The 21,525-nt window shown below is 34.9% G+C and overlaps 1 protein-coding gene across 4 annotated transcripts in view; it reads right to left on the bottom strand.

The window, feature by feature from the left end:
- The window catches only part of DYNC2H1 (dynein cytoplasmic 2 heavy chain 1), a 136,267-nt gene that overhangs the window by 75,414 nt on the left and 39,328 nt on the right, over positions 1 to 21,525 (bottom strand). For 3 of the 4 annotated variants that reach the window (XM_052670901.1, XM_052670904.1, XM_052670905.1), the window contains 17 exons: positions 21,067 to 21,234; positions 20,813 to 20,937; positions 19,553 to 19,801; positions 18,704 to 18,812; positions 18,102 to 18,215; positions 17,136 to 17,278; positions 15,003 to 15,081; positions 13,095 to 13,249; positions 11,127 to 11,264; positions 8,674 to 8,787; positions 7,337 to 7,497; positions 7,060 to 7,183; positions 6,455 to 6,576; positions 5,635 to 5,721; positions 4,520 to 4,646; positions 2,985 to 3,126; positions 1,480 to 1,589 (listed from right to left, as the gene is read on the bottom strand). In XM_052670901.1, coding sequence (XP_052526861.1) covers positions 1,480 to 1,589; positions 2,985 to 3,126; positions 4,520 to 4,646; positions 5,635 to 5,721; positions 6,455 to 6,576; positions 7,060 to 7,183; positions 7,337 to 7,497; positions 8,674 to 8,787; positions 11,127 to 11,264; positions 13,095 to 13,249; positions 15,003 to 15,081; positions 17,136 to 17,278; positions 18,102 to 18,215; positions 18,704 to 18,812; positions 19,553 to 19,801; positions 20,813 to 20,937; positions 21,067 to 21,234 — 2,267 coding nt within the window. The remainder of the gene's footprint in view (positions 1 to 1,479; positions 1,590 to 2,984; positions 3,127 to 4,519; positions 4,647 to 5,634; positions 5,722 to 6,454; positions 6,577 to 7,059; positions 7,184 to 7,336; positions 7,498 to 8,673; positions 8,788 to 11,126; positions 11,265 to 13,094; positions 13,250 to 15,002; positions 15,082 to 17,135; positions 17,279 to 18,101; positions 18,216 to 18,703; positions 18,813 to 19,552; positions 19,802 to 20,812; positions 20,938 to 21,066; positions 21,235 to 21,525) is intronic. The other variant, XM_052670903.1, reaches the window with a different exon arrangement.

Below are 21,525 nucleotides of genomic sequence, written 5' to 3'. Positions count from 1 at the left end.
CTATATTGTTACATTAACAATAATAACCATTACGATAATAACAATAATAAAAAACGAAATCATGCAGTAGAACACTGTTGTCTTATCATTCTTTTGAACAGTTGGATGACTGTCCTGTGAAGGATGTAACTAAAATATCATGTTCATTACCAGTTTTAAAAGGATGCTGAATAAAGCACATGCACAAGAAAACAATTTGAGCTGAGGAATGGCTTGATAAAAGCTCTTTACACACAGAGAAATATATTTAACTAAAAAAAAAAAAAAAATCAGTTACAACATTTAAGTACATTTGAGAGTACAAAATCATATTTGCTGAAGAACTTTGTAATCAAAGTGAGAAAGGAATAGCTAGATCTCATATAAAGATGATAAAGCAGAATTAAATTGGTGAAGAGGCTGTAACTGGTTTCTGAGAACCATCAATCATTCAAGCAAAGTTGTGCAGCAAATGTTAATTCTCCTCTCTTAAACGGCATTAAATCTTTATTTTCCAGCAGATGTAATAACTACATTATAACTACAGTATTGTATGAGTGTACAACTGCATAACGTACATTTACTGTCACATATTCATATGCAATTATGTTATAATAATCATGAATATATTAATTTGTGGGCTGCTCTGAAAGTAATGCCTTCTATTTTCTTACATTGGCCCACAATGCAGATGTTGGTGGTAAGGCAGTAAAGGCTGACCCTTCCCACCAATATTCCATTACATTTTGTTGCCATGGGACAGATGGCAGCAGCGAGGCAGCGTGACAAAATGACATCTGACATGGAAGTGCACATGAAGCACAGATGTGGAACTGAATTCCTCCTTGTGGAAAAAACTGCATCTACTGACATTTATTGTTGCTTGCTTGACCAACAGGGGATGTGAGCACAGTGGTGTGCTTCAGCAGTGGTGACAGCAAGAATGGGTCAAGAATGTTGTAGTTTCCATGGAAATAAATAGGAGGCACTACTGTCACAGTGACCTAAATATAATTTATTATAATTCTTTTCTCAGGTATTCGCTACTTGTTTAAATGAATGGCATTTTATGTCCTATGTCACACAGCTAATCTGATGAACACTTAAGGATTTCACATCCAGATATTTTGAACAACATCTGCATATTTCCTTTCCTGTTTTCAAAACAAAAAGAGTATTAGAACATGCCAAATGCATGTTTATAGGACATAGTCTTCCATTTATATTGTTGTTAATGATGACTAATAGATTGATAGAAGGTTTCATCTCTTCGACATCTGGAAGAAAACCATAATACAGAAGAAGCACATCCCTATGTCCCTCAACTGTTTGGGTTTTTTTGTTTCATTTTGATACATAAATACTTCCTTTTTCTTTTATTTTTGCATGCTTTATGGTAATAAAACTATGAAAATTAAATTGTTCATAATTCCAGAAAGATATGAAGTTACTGAAATCTGCAGAAGCTGAAACACTTCCAATATTCAAAAATAAGTTTACCTGCAAGATAACAAGAGCATTTTCTATTGAAAGATCATCTGAAGGTAAGCCTTCACTTTTCCAAACTAGCTCCTCACTTTCTGTACACAGGAACCGCCGTAAATCAAATTCTGTTAAAAGAAAGATTGTAATATTTTAATAATATTAATTATTAAATTAATATTAATATTATGTTAATATTTATAGTCTGCACATTTTAAAGTCTCCACTTTGTATACAGTGAAGATTCTGTCTTAATGTAGTGCAAGTCTGTAGATTTTCCTTATTTTATTTCTTGAACTTAATGCTAATATCTAGCTGATGTTATAAAAAAATGGTGCTATTAATACAGACAGATCCCTTCCTTCCAATTGGAAGGAAGGGATGCCATTCAGAGAGATCTCAAGAGACTTGAGAGGTGGGCCTGGGTGAACCTGATGAGGTTCAACACAGCAAAGTGCAGAGTTTTGCACTTGGGCCAAAGGAATCCCAGGCATCTGTAAGGACTGTAAGGAGCAGTCCTTGAGAGCAGCCCTGCAGAGAAGGACCTGGGGGTCCTGATGGATGAAAAACTTAACATGAGCCAGCAGTGCGCTCTGGCAGCTCGGAAAGCAAATGGTATCCTGGGCTGCATCAGAAGAGGGGTGGCCAGCAGGGACAGGGAGGTGATTGTCCCCTTCTACTCTGCTCTTGTGAGGCTCCATCTGGAGTACTGTGTCCAGCTCTGGAGCCCCCAGTACAAGAAAGACAGGGAGCTGTTGGAGATGGTCCAGAGAAGAGCCATGAAGATGATCAAGGGGCTGGAGCACTTCCCCTATGAAGACAGGCTGAGGGAGCTGGGCTTGTTCAGCCTGGAGAAAAGAAGGCTGCGGGGTGACCTCAGTGCAGCTTTTCAGTACCTGAAGGGAGCCTACAAATAGGAGGGGAATCAACTCTTTGAAAGGGTTGATAACTGCAGGACAAGGAGAAATGGTTTTAAGTTGAGGGAGGGGAGATTTAGGTTGGATGTCAGGGGAAAATTCTTTCCAGAGAGAGTGGTGAGGTGCTGGAACAGGCTGCCCAGAGAGGTTGTGGATGCCCCGTGCCTGGAGGTGTTCAAGGCCAGGCTGCATGGGGCCCTCAGCAGCCTGGTCTAATATTAAATGGGGAAGTTGGTGGCCCTGCATTTGTCAGGGGGATTGGAGATTCATGATCCTTGAGGTCCCTTCAAACCCTGGCCATTCTGTGATTCTGTGGTAAGTGCTTACCAAAAGGAAAAACAGAAGCATTCAGTACTCATAGGCAAGTTTCCAACTATTAATGTGAATACATTCATCCATGTAAATGTTACTTTCTAAGCAAGGACTATGCGGTTAAATATTTTTTTAAAAAAGTATTTATAATCTTAAGAATTAATAGAATAATGCCAATAAATAGTCCATCTCTATATACAACTGCATATTGAATAAGAATGAATACAGTCACTTTTCATTTGGGGACACCAAGACTTCCTTAATCAAGCCTAATTACACACACACACAAATTACTTTCAAGGCCTGCTGATTTGGTCCATTCATCCAGTCTTATTTTCCTCTGATCCTCCGGAGCAGCAGAAAGATAAGTAATAAATGCAGCTGCTAACTGAGCTCTTTTAGGCAGTGTGGCCAGTTCATCTCTTATCTCTGAAACCTTTAAAGAAAAGAAGAGTACATAATGGATAGATGTATTACATTTAAAAAAAAAAAAAAAAAAAACTATGTTAATATTTCTCATAAGTTATCAAATAGTCTGAATTAAATTTGGCTGCCATTAAGAATACAAGTGAAACAGTCACTCCCCTTGCATTTCACATAACCATATGTAGCTCACAGCAAAACATACTTGAAGATGTGGAAAAAACTTTTTTTTTTTTTTTTTTTTTTTTTTTAGCTCTGAGCTACAGTATATGGACAGATACTCCTGAGAATTTGGATCCAAAAAAACTCAATCTTATGAACCCTTCAGTATGTCAATTACAAGCTACTGGATAAGTCATATTAATTTAAGGAAAATAAGAAATGTGCCCTTATAGTATCAGTTAGTCAATGTCAAAATAGAGATTCTGATAGCAAACACTGTAGGTATTTATTATAATCAGAAATGTGATTCACTGAAGACACACAAAATACATTTATCACATATCTTTGAACAATCTATCTGCACTTTGTAAGCACTGCCACATTTTTATTTAATCAAACTGATTTTTAAAAAAACGTGCTCACAAAAGCAACGTTTTACTACTTTCTCTTTACTTTAAAGGGAAATGAATACAGCTTTTTTACCCCTAAATTAAAAACTATCGTCAAGACTATGAGTTCCTGGCTAATGTAACTGCTAGTTTGTTAGGTATACTAATATATCTACCTATCCCACACCATCAACAGTAAGGTAACTTTCTAAAGAGAGGGGTAACATACCAGAGTGAACCATGAAGAGTCATTCTTAGAGGTCTTTACACAAAGGTTCAAATCTGCCCAGCCCTACTATTGCAGGTTGAGTACCTGAAAAGCTACTTGCAAAGGAAAATCTTCCATTTCTTTCCATAATACTCAACCCTAACTTCAGAAACACAGAATATTCTGAATTGGAAGAGACCCATAAGATAATCAAGTTCAACTCCTGGCTTTACACAGCACCACTCAGAAATCACACCATATGTAAGAGAGTCTTTTCCAGATGCTTCTAGAATGCTGGCAAACACAGTGCCATGGCTACTTCCCCGCAGAGCCTGTTCTGATGACTGACCACCCAACTCGTGAAGAATGTTTTCTTGATATCCACTTTTTGTACTGTGGCATCCAAAACAGCACACAGAACTCAAAGCGAGGCCACAGCAGTGCACTGGAGAGTGGGACAGACATTTCCTTTGACGAGTTGGCAATGCTGCACTTGATGCATCTCAGTTTAAACACTTCAAAATTATTTCTGATGAGAAATCAAATGAATGTATACTTAACAGACTGGCTGCTTGTCTCATCAAAACAGTGCAAAGACTTTTTATAATATCAGCAATCAGAAGTATTTTATGAAAATTTTCACTAACCTGGTTGCTCCATCTTTTGTGTTCTCTGTCAAGTTGACTAATCAGTACCTCTGCAGCTTTCAATGTTTTCTGAGCTTTACTTAGCTCTGCTTCAAGTTTGGCTGCTTCTGTTGTTCTACTCTGAAACCTGTAAAACAATTATTGTTTATAACTGCTATCATGAACTACTAAAATTATGGACAGTTACTTCAAAGGTAGCTTAATTGACTGAAATTGTCATATTAATTATTCATGAAAAACACAACAGCAATTCCCTTTTATACTTTCTGCTTCCTTCTCATGATAGACAAGCCATTAACAGAATTAAGAAACACAAAAGAGACCGAAAAACACATTTCTAGTATACATATATAATATGTCTGAAAATCGTTCCTCTCCATACTTATGCAGCATTGACTTCACTTTAGCAGTTGATGTTAAGTTTTGCTCTGCACCTAGTCAAGCCAGCAGCAAGTTCAACACCATGCTATGAATTTGTAATTCTTTTTGGTAAATTTTATCTATAAAGTCTTTAAAGAAGAATATTGGTAAGTTATTGCTTAACCTTTAAATTTACAGTTCAATACTCTATTTTGTGAACTATTGCAAAATAGAAATATGCCCAATGCAACAAAGTTTAGAAATTATTTTTTAATGTTTAACACCCATAGAATTTGAAGTCCTTATCCCTTGCCTTATCACTACACTCCCTGATCCACAGTCTCTCCCCAGCTTTCTTCTAGGCCTGCTTTAAGTACTGGAAAGATTCTATAAGGCCTCCGTACAGCCCCTTCTTTTCTAGACTAACAAGTCTAGCCCTTACAAGTTTTCTTAGACTTATACTGTGAGATACACACTTCATTTTTAACATCTGCTGTCTTCTAGAATGAAGGTTTCCAACTCGGTCATTCATTAGCGAGAAGGTACTTGAAGGAGCATTTCATCTGATCAGCAAGATGAAAAGCATGCTAATAGTATCTATTAACTAGTACTGATTGTATAGATAGCCTAATTATGGCTTCAAATGAGGTACAAGTCTCACAGGGCAGGGAGGTTTCTTGGTCACGTTAATTTCAATATTAATACTGTTCATCAATGCTTTTATTTATCTCTTGAAATAAACAAAACCAACATACTTATCTTTCAGTTCTGATACTTTCTGACCAACAGAGTTCAGAAGATCTTCCAACTTCCGTTTTCTGCCTTCAGTTCTCTTGAGATTACTAAAAAATGTAACACTTATTTTAAGACAATGGATCCAAAGGAAAAAAAATAGTCACAGTGACATAACAATAATTCATATGGAGACAGTCCAGAGACAATTCCTTCTTGTGATCTGTAACAGCAAAAATTCACTTTCACATTTAAAATGTTTTAATGTTTCTCACCACATATCTTTAAAAGTGCAGAACAAATGCATCACATTGAAGTGTATTTTTAGAGATCAAATAAAATTCTTCTAATATGTCATTTTAAGATCTAGCAAAACAACCAGTATAGATTCCTCAGATTATGGGTTTTCATAAGACTACTTCATATCATTACAATTATAAGGAGAAACTGATAATGCTTGGTGTATGCCTAAAAAAAGAGGAATCACACTTCCTATATAGTTGCATGAGTTAATCACCAACAGAATAGATTTTATGCATATCAATGACGTTCGTTGCTCCTAGACACACTTCAGCAGAGACTGGTAACTGGTGACTGGCAGAAAGATATCTAAAGCATAGCTTCCAGGAAAAATAAAATCACATTTTTTTTCTTACATACTGACAAAGTTTTACTTAAAGACATGATTTTACCTCAGCATGAAACAGAAATACTTAATAAGAATACTTTATAGTGAGCTATAGTTTCTTATTTCTTCTGTTCTTAACAATCTTCAAGTTCTCTTAGTCTCCTCTGACATTACTGGAATTAAGCATGATTATTTTATAACAGTGTCTAACTTACGTTTCCAAGACAGCCTTTTCTTTTTCCAAAGGTTGAATTCGTTCCAGAACATGGGAATACTGGACATTAGCAGTTACCCAAGCAGCCAGTGGAGCAGCTGCAGCACTGGCTCGTTTAGCATTCTAAATAATAATAATAATAAAAATAAAAATCAGTAACAGTTACAAGAAAATCCTCGAAATATAATGCAAATGAGAGAAATACAGGATAAGTTAACTGCAACGGATTTGCCAGTTATCAAATTTACCAAATAGCCAACTTCTCTAATGAAATGCTATTTTATATTGTTACTAAGAGTTTAAATTGTAGGTTAGCAAAGAAAATAAAGGATTTACAAATATGAAGCTCCATAGGCATTATGAAGTTCTAAATGAATTTAAGAATCATCATCCTGTTCTTTTCCAGACAATCACAAATTTCCCTTTAAAACTAACAAACTAGTATCTAAGAATTCTACTAGCTACTGCCAAATTAGGTCTTAAAGATCACTAACGTATTTAATAATCATTAGTTCCCCTTTTTTAATTGCGTGTAATGGGTTTTTTTTGTTGTTGGTTTTATTTTGCTATTTTTTATTTATTTCATGTAACAGCATCACAAATTACTTTAGGATCAAAAGACGTTCTGTTTCTTGAAAGAAGTTCTTCAACGCTCTCTCGTATTTCTTTTGGAATGTTACGGGCATCAAAGGTTGCAATGTCCTCCTTCACTCCTCTTTTGGCCAAGAAACTGTAAAAAAATAAAGAAAGAGAATGCAAATGTTAGGAGTTATTTCCATACGAAACTAAAGAATTCTGCACACACATCATTCCTGACAATAGCAGAAAGCATTTCATATTGTAAATTATTGTCTTAAGGTCAGATCTGAAATAAAATCCTCACCTCTTCATGCTCACCCATGATGTATCAAAAATCCCCATAAGCCGCAAAACTCCTTCTAGGATGTCTCTGATAATGTCAGGGGGCATCCGAAGGGACCGAATTTCTGACAACGACTCTGGTTTTATATTTCCAACTGCTAATTTAGCTTCATTAACCAGGGGCTTAGAAAATAAAAACATAATCAAAATAGACATGAGAATATTAGAAACTGAAAATTTGCCATTTTGGCTTCCATACATCTTCCTTCTTTCAGCATTAAACACTTTATTGTCCAAACAGCCACTACTGATGTGTATTCATATGCACAAGTTACTAAAAAAACAACTACTTTAAGTGATCAGTGTGTTTCCATAGAAAACCACTGCTATCTTGACATTCTCTAACTTTCCAGTCAGCATTGCAATTCATAAACTTCATGCAGATAATAGTATAGACCATATTTGCTCTTTCACTTCTACATTCGCTGTGATATGGGCATGTTTTAATAACGGTGTCAACTGCTATTTACATCTAGGCTTAAGGATATCTATGTAATAAAGTTATAAAGAAACAGAGATCATAAAAGTTTTCTTTCTACAGTTTCTGAACAAGTCCAGAAAGACATCATCCATACTGACAAAACAGAAAAAGAAAAAAAAAAAAGAGGCAATGAAGTTAAAGAACTATTGAAGGGTGTGCACACTTTGCACATCTTGTATATTTATCAATGACTACAGAAAAGGTGTTAACTTAAGCTTGCAGTTCTACATGACTGCCAAGGCAAGAAGAATACAGACTATAAAAGAAATGATTCAAGACATACCTCCTCCCCCCAGAAATGATGCTTAAAGGCTGCAAAGTGTCTCAAACAAAGCAGTATGCTATAGTGCCGTGTATAGGATAGTGTGTATAGGATACACAGCTTCCAGAATTAAGCAATAACTGGAAATCATCTCATTAAACTATTTCCCTCCAGCTTATAGTACAAACTCTGTTTAGTTTCATCAAGGAATATTGTAGCTGGTCTGTAGAAGTTATTAATAACTCAAAAATATTCCACAAAGTCTGTGGAACTCAGTAAACCATGACAGCACAGAAATAGCAACTAGAGGGTGGATGTTATTTGAAAAGCCTTTCTTCAGAGAAGACTGAATACAGATTCAATGTCCAAATGTCAACATAAATCTGGGAAACAGAATTAACTGCTTTATAACACAATAAGGCTTTAATATTTAAACAATTTAAAGAAAAATTAAGAAATAGGAATAGGACAAATTCTACAAAAACATTTTGCATGGCAGAACCTTCAATAAGCCAAATCACACCACAAAACAAAATTTTTCCTTAGTAGTTTTTACCTGAACCTCCTTCAGTTCATCCTCAATTTTTCTTTTTCTTTCTTCTATTTCTGCAGCTTCTTCTGCTATTCTTTGTTTTATTTTTTCCATCTCTGTTTTTTGCTCACTGGCACTCTGTAAAGAAGAATATCTTTCATTTTCAAATTTGCATCAATTTTATTTTCAGGTCATTTATTCCTTACAGTCTTCATCATAATATAATTTGATGTTGACAACAAGCACAAAAAAAACACTTTTCATACTAGAGGTCGTTTCTAAAAAAAAAAAAAACATAAGCATTAGTCTGAAGTTTATGTTCATGTAACTGAATTACATGACTAAGCATCTTTTTATATTATTGTGCCTCTTTCCCTTTGTTTGGTGTATCACAGACAAGCTCAGTATCTCTGTTTTCTAAGCTCATTATAAACTTTTCTCTCCTTACCTATGACTGATACTCCCTCCTGCATGAAGATGTCAGACCTCCTTGATAAGGACAAGGCTGACAGCCTCTAACATACTTCATACACTTGAAAGCATTATCTCCCTATCTTTGTCTTTGTGAAATGCAAGCTGCTCACATTTCTATTTCTTTCATGTCAGCACTGAAACTCACCTTTTCAGTGATTCTAGAAGATACAGTTGTGTTTAAATTACAAACTGTTATCCTAAAAATACTTTTACAAGATTTACCTGTAAAGCTGCACCCACCTCTCTAACAACCTACACACAGAGCACAAGGTGAATGGCTTCATATTTTTTTTCCAGAGTTTTCATTCTGCTTACCACAGAGTGGTCATCTCCTGAGCGCTTCAATCCAACAATAAATAGGCGACATATAAAATTACAATAAGACACTTTGTACTATGTGAAGTTAATGGAAAAAGCAGGAACTATGAGAAACAGTCACAAAACAAGTAATGGAGGATAAATGCAGAAAATAAGTGTATAATATTCTAGGTTCAATTCATCTAAAAGATCCAAGGTAACAAAGGTCAGAGTTTATATTTTTATACATTTCCCAGTATTCAACACATTATTATAACCAGCAATCGTTGAGCTGAGTTGAACCTGTAGGAAAAATAGAAGTGTAGAAGCAGAGAAAATCTTAATAATCTTTCTGAGTAATTAACGTAAGCTGTAGTTCAGTGTGTCACTGAAGTCCATAAAAGCATGTCACTCAAATCTATAAAATATTAACTACATAAAACTGGCTCAGATATTTCATGGAAATGTATGAGCAATGTCTGATGGCTCTGAATAAGAAAACCTTGAAGTTCAGCTATAGGTCAAAAGCCTTGCTCAGAAGGAAGATAAAGGGAGTCCATGCATTACAATCCTCTCTCTTACATAAACTGGAACATTTGAAGTGACATTAAAATGTTAGAGGGCACCTGCACTTTGTGCTAACCTAAATCAGAATTCTATCATAATCCTTCTGATATTCACAGCCTCCACATGTTTCCTTTTTTTTTTTGACCTACTCTTTGCCCTTGTCCTACAATGTAACACATGTTGCTTTGGTAGCTGTTAACTACTGGACAACAGCAGGCATAGATTTAAAAGATCAAGGGAAACGATACAAAAATTCTTTGAAGCCAGCAATGAATTTATCAAGCCAATGATAATTATTCAAATACAATATACAGTAAGTAGATAGACACTAAAAATACAAAAAAAAATTGCTAATATCAAGTGGGCTTATAAAAATGGAAAGCAATTGTGAACCAAATGCTTTGAAAGAACATGTATCTACTTTAATGCATACAGAAAAATCTCTCTTCCTTGAGATTATTTACTTAAGTTCTTTTCAGAATGATCAGACTTGCACAGTGCAAAAACAGTGCAGTGAGAGCAGATTTGTTATAATTTATCCCATATCAATGATTTCTGCAGAGATCTCTGTTCTGAACAGTTATTTTATTTAACTGAGAAAATACTACTAACAAAAATTACCCCTTCAAAAAACAGATCTACCTCTGAGCTGAAAGATGGATATTTCAGGGAGTGATAAACCCTGAACAATCAGTTTTATCTGAAGTCAACTTCAGAGGATTAAACATCAGAAAACACATTTTTTAAGGGTCCACAAATTCAATTAATAGGATTTGTAACCTAAAATACTGCTACTTGTTAGTATTTTATTCATATTGTTAAAAGTAATGTAAAACCAGATCAATTTAGATTATGAACTCCTAGGAAAACTTACAGACTAACCTCAAGTAGTAAATGCTACTCTGGTACCAAAGTGGTTCTGATCTCATCCTAATCAGTTCAGACATAGTTTAAGTTACCAAATCCTCTTTTCTGCAACAAATTTATTCAAGCCCCAAGACTCACATGTTTCCTTAGGCAACTTACTGTAAAATCATCAGGTTTAGCACTCCTTGAAAACAACACAAAGTACAGGCAGCCATGGAGTTTTTTTGTCTTTTTTTTTTTTTCCTCCATTTTTGATTTGATCACTACAATACCTGCATAGATATTGTAATTTCCTGAAGGGCAGCATCAGCTTCATCCTGCTTAGTCTTGAGTAAAATGCTTTGTTCTCCAGCTTTTTTATTCAGTTCATCCACAAGGGCTTTAGCTTCGTTCAGCTTTGAAACACCTGCCTAAAAAAGTTTGTAGGAAGCAATTGTTTAGCATGGAATTTTATACAGATTTAAATGAAGATTGGTTACAAACAGTACACACAGACTAACAGTGATGCAGATTAATGTTATTCATTTTTAATTTATTAAAATATAATGCATATTTCTTAGCAATCCCCTATAGATTTCAACTCAAAAATGAGAGCTGAAACCTCTTTTGTGTTCGTATAAGGGGTTTCGCTACGTCAAAAACCTTATGAAATCCTCATAATTTTTTTTCTATTTAATTCAGTAACATTTCAGTTAACTGACACTAATTCCCTGTAATTCTATTTCCTCTAATAGCAAATCAGCAAAAATTAAATGGAATCAAACTAGGTTATCCTATTTCTACATATTCGTGCCTTCTCTAAAGAACCTGGATGTACATAAAACAAAGCCTCAATTATCTTTCCCATTTCTTTATTCACAATGTCTAAATTATTCATATTATCAAGAAGACAGAATTCAACACTTCTGAAAAATGTATTAAAGGCAAAATGAATGTTTCATCTAGGATACATATGCATAATTTTCTTGTAAATGTTTATTTTTCTTTACCCAAAGAATTCAAGAAGTAAATGAGCGTTTGTCACAAACAAATCAGAGCTACCACCTAAGTAAGTAAGCAGTTTCTGACATTGCAAACTTAAATCCTTTGTAAATCACTTACTACAGAGATGGAAAACTATTAACAAGATGAATAGAAAGAACATAGAATTTAAGGCAAAGAGGTATCTTGTTTTAGAGAGATGTTTTAAGAAGAACCACTTCTTAAGCAAAGCTGAAAGCATTGCAAGTGTGCTTTCAGAACAAATAGCACGAGTGACTGAGAAAAGGAGGTGAAAGTAAAAAGACTAAAAGGGAAAAGCTTTGACCTACGGGGACTCTTCTTTAAGAAAAATACATTGTGAGGAGAAGGAGGCACTCACGGAAAGCCAGCATGTTTCAAAAGTAGTGTGGTACACACAGAGAACAGGAACAAAGCCACATCTGTGAGAGTAATTGCATACAGGTTCAATGTGTGAAAAAGTCTGAAACATTAAGTGAGGCAAAGCCACAAAAAAGGGAATTCTGACCAAGGCAACAGAAGTAACCATGAGGCTAAGGAGTTTACAGCTTGTTGAACTATATAAGGATGCAAGAATCACACAAAATAGAATTTCAAAATAGAATTTCAAAAACTTTCAAAATAGAAAGTTGCTGCATAGACACAAAGATTTATATATTAATATACAATCAGAGACAGAACTTAAATAATCAAAAGATGATGCCTCATTTGCAACACAACTCCATTACATGAATAATGTCAAAAAAAAAAGCCTTTGCAAATACTTTTTGCTCTTAAAAGAAGACATGCCCATTCTAATAGAGCTAAAATATGAATGAAAAAGAAGATACCACCCTTAGCCCTAAGGTTTTTAAACAGAGATGTACATTAAGATTCAAACTATTCCTGATCTGAAATCACAGCATTAGTAATTGCAGGCAGGATATCCTACACAGCCATGTTAGCAGCTACAGCTCCTAATAGAATAACAGAGACTTTAGGGCCACGTGGTCCAGCTCCCCAGCAATGAACAGGGAACACATACAAAGGCTGTTCAGGACCTGATCCAGCCTCCCCTTAAAAGTCTCCAGGGATGAGGCATCCACCACATCTCTGGGCAACCTGTGCCAGTGCCTCACCATCCTCACTGTAAAAGATTTTTTCCTTGTATCTAACCTAGAGCTTGAAATAGCATACAAGGCATTTCCAAATGTGAGAGTATTTTGAAAAGCTGTGTGTTAAAAGTGTTTTAAAATACATACCTGCAAGTGTTTCTGCCTTTTTACCAGCTCTGTTCTTTTACTGTTGTTAATTGAACTGTATACATTAAGGAATGTCATGTATCTGCTAGGCGTCGCTCCATATATTTTACACGACTCGTGGATTACCAGAAATGACTTCCAAAAATCTGAATTGTCTGTACAATAAAATTTGTTACATAGATAATAAAATCATTTAGGAAAATCATTTAGAAAAAAGAAACCCCAAACAAACAACTTATCATTTTATATTCCTGTTGGCTCTGACACTTTGCAGTGATAATTAGACCAATATTTTAGAAGAAGTTGCCAAAAGTACTGTTACCAACTTGGGTGTTTGAAGGGTCCCCTAAATTATGCTCTGCTCCTTATTTTTAAAATGGTTACAATTGAAGTTTTATTATAAACTCATATTATTTCAAAAATGAGCTTTTACTTACAATAAACTGAAATTACTTGGTATTCATAACTACTTTAGCATTAAAAACCAAACTTCTTTCTGTTAAGTATCAAACATAGGCACATTCATATTCTACTTTTCCTCCTACTTAGTCCAATATTAGATATCTAAGGTGGATTACCTCAATTTAACCCCAGTAAACCAAACAATTCCAATTGCATGTAACTGTAACTGGCAGGGAAAGAACTGAGAAGGGTAAACCAAAAGAAGAAATAATAAGTATGAGTAAATTGCATTTGTCAAACAACTATGAATTAACTCATTTTTTGTATCTTTCCTGTTAATCCATTTATGCACTGATGCAGAAAAGCAAGCCCAAAAAGTAATGGTATGGATCTGATCCATCTGGTGATGATTCTTAGGGACATTCACACAAAAAACAAATTTGGAACTATTCCGACAAGCACAGGAGCATTTTGGGATTCTCCCCTTGTATTGCAGGATCTGACTTCACATGATGAAATTCCAGAAATACATTCTACATAAGTCAGGCACACAGAATTTTCTCAATAAAATCTCAAGTCTCAAATGTTACAACAGGAGCTAAAATCATGTGTTGTAGTCACATGATATGGAATACCATGTGAAAGTCTCTGCATGAAAGATAACTAGTTTGCATAACTATATCTCAATTGTTAGCATGAAAGACATCAGATGAAGGTACTCAAGTACCTCCTCTTTTCGCACATAAAGTACAGCCTCTTTTTGCAGATAAAAGTAGGAAATCAATCTTGATAGCAGTGTTAGACTTACAAACCTTAAGAAAAAAAGCACAGATTGATTTCAGTGAAACTGAGGAACACTTTTGGGAGAAATCTGATTTGAGTATGAAAGCAAATCCTACCCTCAAAACTACATAAAAACAAATGTAAGTGTAAGGAATGAAACTGCCTTCTATTCCTGTAGCAAAGGATGTAAGTAATCAGATAGCTCTCTTCATTGGAACATTCAGATACAATGAAGGATAACTGAAGGAAGGGTCTGTCCCAGTTATAAGACAAACTTTGCATTCTATCAGGAAGCTGGGACTCTCTCATGGGAAGGACACCGATAAGCCTCTTAAATATGTCTGGTTGATTGTAACTTGGCCCTTAATCTCTTTTTGTAAGATAAGACAGTGTCTAAATGGCATCTAACAACCTGAAGTTCAGTTGATGAAAATGAAGCATTCCTGATGCAAGAGCTCTTGCTGAAGGGAATGAGACTATCAAAGGGCATTCTATGTTGGAATATATCAATATAACCAGTAGGAGATTGGGTTTGCTGCCCCAGGATATATTTTCCAGACTAATGCTTCCAAATGAAAAATACCTCCCATGTGGACAATACTTAAGTTCATGAATATGCTAGCAAAAACCTACTTGAATTACCCACGCCGTCATCTATGCCCAACACAGGACTAAGTGTTTAATGAAATGTTGTAACAACCAGCTGCCCCACCAAAATATTACCTGAATGCTTTTTCTTAAATTCTTTGTGTGTTTTTTCAGCCTTATCTTCTCCATCATCATATAAAAGCATTTCGGGTATCTAAAACAAATCAAGATGGTTAAAACTCAAATTTGAGTTAGGATTAAAAAATAATTTAGTAGCTAATCTGAAAAGACTAAAATTGAGAATAAAGGATTTGTAAAATACAGCATTGAATAGATCGAATCTGCTGTTCTCCAGAACTAATGACTTCTTGTTCTCTCAGGCAGAGGAGCTTTTGTTGGCTTTATGAACACAAAACAAAGTCCTAAAACACTTCCACGATAACACAAATGTCAAAGATGTAAAAAGATACAGAACTCAACAGAAATCAGAAGGCAATTTAAATACAACTGAGTGGCTGCAACATCAAAATTAAATAATGTCTAAGTCCATATGTCCAAAGCTTTTGTCATGTTCTAAGATGGAGTATGTGTTCATCTTCATACATTCTTGACTACAAAACGTACAAAGATAAAAACAAATGAAAGCATTTTCAAAATTCTGGCATATAACTAAATCACAAACATCTAATCACTGCTCATACACCACTCAAAAAAAAATCCTCTGGAAGTAAACTATCTTTAAGTTGTTTTTACTAGTGGACAGAGTTGGTCCAAACATTTTTGCCAAAAACAACTTCCAGTAAAACCTGCTGTTGAACCTGAGGTGCAATGATAGGGGAGATCTCATAACCCAGTTAGAAATGCATACTGTGCATTAGCTCCTCCCACGGCTGTCTCAGGTGACAAATGTCATGATCCAGATTGTGAAATTCATCATTGTGAGACAATGGAAGTAACCAGACTACCTTGCAGACTAGATTGAAGGGGCTTCTGCATCAGAGGTATGGAAAACATTATGAGATTCAGCAGAAGAACATTCCAGGTTAGCACACGATTTACTATGCGAGGCACCTGGAAGAACAGGCTGCCAGAGGAGTAAGAGGGTCCAAGGCCAAGCACCTGATAGACTGCAGGGTCCTGGGGTCAACATACATGTACGTGGCCGAGTGTGTGCATGCACATGAGTACCTTAGTCATTGTGTCATCCCAAGGACAAAATGGTAGATAATAGATCCAAGGTCAGCTACTAGATGGCCTGGGAGATTAAGCCCAGTTACCAGAAGAGTGTGTGTGAGTGTACATAAATGTGTGTGTGTCTGTATAGGTGTGTGTGTACGCACATGAGCTGCTGAGGTGGGGCAGTGATCTCAACAGCTCATCTGTCTGCATGCCAGTAGCTGGGAATATGAGGGATCCCGAGCCAACTAGTAGAAATACTGTGTTTTAAAGCCTAGCTGGTAGGGGATCCACATCAGGCATATGTACATATTTTGCATTATTACACACTTCATTATGATCACTGAAAAGGGAAAGAGGATGAGACCATTGGCGTTGTTTGTTGTGTGTGCTTCTGCTGGCAGTGTTCTGTGTGGCCAGTGGTGTACATGTGCACTGTATGTGGGTGTTCGTGCACCTACTGGGAATACACACTCAGCCCCACTACTGGTTCAAGTTGGAGATGTGCAGCTCCAGCAGCCTTGTCCCTGTTAGGGAAATGAATTTGGAAGTCACCTAATATATGGAAAGAATATATATCTTATACTTAGATTGAAAATATCCTAAACTATGCAGATTTTGATCCTAAAAAGAAAACACTGCCTGCTCCATCAAGCAGAATGCTTCACAAAGATTCAAGAATAACATAAGGTTTACAGTGCAAACACGTATCAGTAGCAGCTAATTTTAACAAAATTACTTTTAAACTAGCTGCTAAACATAGTAATAACAGTGGATACCATCATCAACCATAGTTCGTTTTATCACTTTGTAGTCTAACAGTATTTTGTTCACAAATATTGTTTTAGAGATAGAGTAAGTAGTATTCTGTTCAACTCAGCCCACAAAAAGAGCAAAACAGAATTACTGGACAAATAAAAAATATTAATTAACTGTTCAGTAGAATTTTCTATCTTTAGGACACAGCAGAAATGGGTTAGCCAAGCATAATGACAATTATTCCTTCATTACTCAAGTTTTATTCATCAAAATTCAGTTATTTATGTAGACAATCATTTAAGCACATCATACCTTTTAATTAAAGCAATTTACCTTTTTCATACTGTTTTCAGACCAGGTTTCCATCCACAAGACCTGACATTTCTTGTACAGTGCTGGATTACTTTCACAGTTTATTGTGAAATTTATATTGGTGGAATCCATGATCAAGACAACATGCAGATTCTGTTGGATCCCTAAGGAATTGCAATATACACTGTAGATAACAATCAGACTATACAAAAATAGATTTACTACAAATACAACATAACTTACTGTCCTTTCAAATATTTATCAAAGAATAATTTTTGAGAAAAGATACTATTATACTATGATACAGCAGGGTACAAATGCTTACAAATTCAACTCTAAGTTTAAATAATATCAAGGACTCTCATTATATATATTTTAATGTATTTTTTAATTGAGAAAAGCTGACAGTATTTAAAATGGATATTGCTGGTGTGTATTTCAATCAATAAAGAAACAATTAGAAGTAGTTCCAGGGCTTTTGAGTGTGACTGCAAATTTCTGTGTTTTTTCACTTGCATTAATTATTTATAAAATACTTTTTTTCTTCTTGTTGGCCAAGAAGAAACAATTCTTTTTTTTTTTTTTTTTTAAATCTGTAAACTTGCTCCTAGTACTCAGAATCTAAACTGAGTTGTAGCTAAGATACAATAGAGAAAAAAATCTATTAAAGCGTATATAAGCTAAACAAACCAGAAAACAATTAAGACACGTGTTTTCTTCCTTCTAATTACTCTTAACAGAATTTACAATATCTTTTTGGAACATTCATGGATACAGTATTTCAGATAGAGGAGTTAATTTTAAGCCGAGAGTTTTATGCCTCCAGATATCATATTCTAATTGTTATTCTTGCCTGTTATCTAAAAAAAACTACTTTTATGTTCAAATTACACACAGAATGGGGCTTACTAATTATTTACCCATATTTTTGGTACCCTTTTTTTGTAACCTTGAAATAAATTATAATTGAAAATCTTCTTCACTTACTGTATGTGAAATAGTTGAAAATTGGTCCTGTAAATCCATCTTGTGAAGCTTGATCCTTTAGAGGAGACAGAAGTGGTTCTAATTCTTCTGTTTTATACAGTCCAGGAACTTCTCCTATTTGATAAATGAATTTAAAATTCTAGATTAAATGCACCACACCACAATTATTCAAATTAATTTGTGCAACGTGTATATACAGTTTGAATTCAGCACTCACAGTACTTCACTCCAAACCTTCATGAGTTTCATTACATGAATTTCATCCTTCTTTTCATATCATGAAATTCACAAATCATGTTAGTGATTCTATTTAAAATAAACATTCTACTCTGTTTACATTACAGAAATAGACCTTAACAAGTCATTTTAGCATAAGCAAAAACAGTGATCCAATACTATAAATGAAACCAATCAAAACAGATTGCTTTGTGTACAGGTATTCCAACAAAACAAACAAACAAAAAAAAAAAAAACAACAAAAAAACAGAAAGGTAATTGGCAGTTCTGGTAAGGAAATAAAGTTAGTAAACAGCTAATACTTCCTCACTGAACCACTTCTGTGTCATAAGAGTAGTACCATAATCTTTTTGGATTCATCTCACCTGAAGACAGCAAACTGTTGATCATCTCAAGGAAAGCAGGATGAATAAACTGATAGTCTTCAAGCAGAAGTACCACCTGCTGTGCTTCAATGCCAGCAAGCTCCATCACCTAGAAAGAGTTAAGATAATCTCAGTATAGAATGAATGTCTGTTGTTCATAAGAGAACAATAATCTACTCATGACAATATACTCTATCTTTTTTTTCCACAGCATATGAATTGTGATACATTTTGAAAAGACTACCAGGTGATTCAGTTATTCAAGATAACAAATAGAGAACATTCTACCTAGATGTACAACTTAGTAATCAGAAAATAACTACAGCAGACTATTTTGTAGAGTGCATTTATGCTCCAGATGTGACTCAGTGCTGGTGCTGCATCATTCCTTCTGGGGACTTTGCTGTAAAATTTTCATTAGCAGTTCTGAAGGTACGAAGAGCTGCTGACTTAAGTCTGCATTTTTGAATAAAGTGTATTATTTCACCAATCACTAAAAGTTAACCTGATTGAACTACTATCCTATGAGCAAGCAGACCATAGAAGAGATAGAATATGTGAACATACATACGAAAAAAAGTTTCCAACATTCATATAATCTTGAAATGCATTTTAAGTCCACAACACTCAGAAAAAAAGTGCTAATACTCAAAACAGTAGAGTTTCAGGAAAGTAAAGAACAGTATGCAGATCTACACAGGAACATCTAAAAATCTGTTTCATTCAGACCACTGACATTATGCTTTTCTTAAAATTCCTTTCACACAACACTACTGTCCTTCAAAATTCCCGTTCTTTTTTTAGATGCACTTGCATAGACTTGAGACTGCAGAACGCTGAGTTACTTACATGCTTAAGATCAATTCTGAACTGCTTCAGCTCATAGCCTCTGGAAATTTTGGGAGTAATTAGAGAAGCTCCATGCATATGACTAACTAAGGAGGTAACTGTTCGACGACCTACACCACTCCGTCCTGCCAAAAGAAGTGATCCTCCAGGAAAACTCAGTACTCTGTCCACTCTAGACACATAATTGAGGACTTCCTGGAACAGTAGTATCTCTATTTCTTTTTTGTCTCGTCCATAATGAATAACACCCTATTGAAACAACAACAACAAAGAAAGCAATAACCAATACATTCACCGATAATAAAAACAACTAATAAGATATGGAAGCATCCAACATTTAAAAATTTAGAAATGAAAGTCCAAGAGGCCACACTGGTCTTCATTACAAACAAATTATTTACGTGACAAAATTTCAATACACTGCTTGCCTTTTACCAGAAATGAATAAATCACATTTCCTCAGTAAAGGCAGCATGCAATATCCTCAGCACTGCAATATATTGGTATTCTTTCATTTATTGGAATAGAAATATACCACTGAAATAGTTAGAAATAAATAATGAGCTAGATCAAAGTCTGATCTATTAATTAATATTGGCACAATATTGAACAGTGTTTCAGGTAGTTAATTGCTGTGTAATTGCATTATGGAATTTTCTATTCAAATACAAACAAGAGCAGATTCTAAGATTAAATTCTGCTTTATTATATTCAACAAAACCTTGAATTTAAGGTCCAATTTAATTGCAGTCAGATTTAAAAAAGAATGTTAAAAAAAAAGTAAAACTAATTACTCGGCTACTAAACTTCATCATTTACCTATTGGTCACAAGTTGGCAATTAAGGATAGGAAGCATCCAGATCACCAGTCCACCAAACAATACTCTTACGAGGCAGACATCAAGGTTCTCATCAAGTAGTCTGCCTAGCAGAGTTAGCACTTGCATTTCCTCATAAGTGTCATTTTTCATATTTCACAAATGTAGATGTACATCAGTGTTTCTCAAAACACAGCCCACTGGGCTGTTATACATCTCCAGCAAATGTAACTGACATGCTTTTAAAAGCACCTCACTACACAGTACTTCCAGCTGTCTGCCATATAGCACCACAGATCTTCACTTGACCAAATGTAGAAGATGATTCCTTAATCTAGCAGCACACTGTGATCTAAACCTGGTGCTCGTATGTCCCTTAGTCAAATAAAAAAAGAAAAAAAAAAGTCTTGCTATGTATTTTCTTTAATTAATCCTGTCTCACCTTTTTAATAGTATCTATAAAGTCTGTTGAGTTTAGCTTGCCAAGTGGCTTCCCATGTGGTGGTAATGCCTGCCCTGGAGTAGTGAATGCCTCTTGATAAGCTCCCCAAGTTACATAGAAAATATCTGCAAAAATAAAATTAAATAGTTAGAAGTTTAGGTCCTAATGCACTATCTGGCTTGATTAATTTGATGCTATTAAGCAATTCCTATTCAAATATTTCAAATTTCTGTAATATGCCTCAAATGCTTTACCTTCCATATTGCCCAGAACATCTGAGCCCCAGTCACTTTCAAACACTTTCATCAAAATATTATCAAATACATGGAGATCCTTCATGCCAACGATTTTATCACGGAACAAACGACATGCTTCATAAGCAACTATTTCCAGTACGTGGTCTGCAGTTTGTTTTGATGGTCCTGAAAACAATTACATAGGAGAGATTAAAGTTTGTGTTTTTCAATTAGTTCTACTTTTCTGAAATTTCTCATTTAAAATATGAAATTGAAAATGAATAAGTGAAATTACATACCAGCAGGAGAGCATCAGTAAGGAAGAAGTAAGAGAAAAAGCAAATATGTTATGCAGTGCTTTTTAATATCCTTATGTGTCACAGCAAGATAAAGTAAAAAATATTCTATGAAAAGTAGTTCTTCAGTGTAGCCAGCATTCTAATGAAATTGAACAAGGTACTGCACACTAAGTAAAAA

Source organism: Tympanuchus pallidicinctus, unplaced genomic scaffold (genome assembly GCF_026119805.1).
Source record: "Tympanuchus pallidicinctus isolate F22 unplaced genomic scaffold, pur_lepc_1.0 scaffold11, whole genome shotgun sequence".
NCBI classification, from domain to species: Eukaryota; Metazoa; Chordata; class Aves; order Galliformes; family Phasianidae; genus Tympanuchus; species Tympanuchus pallidicinctus.
This window is presented reverse-complemented; position numbering and strand designations above follow the sequence as displayed.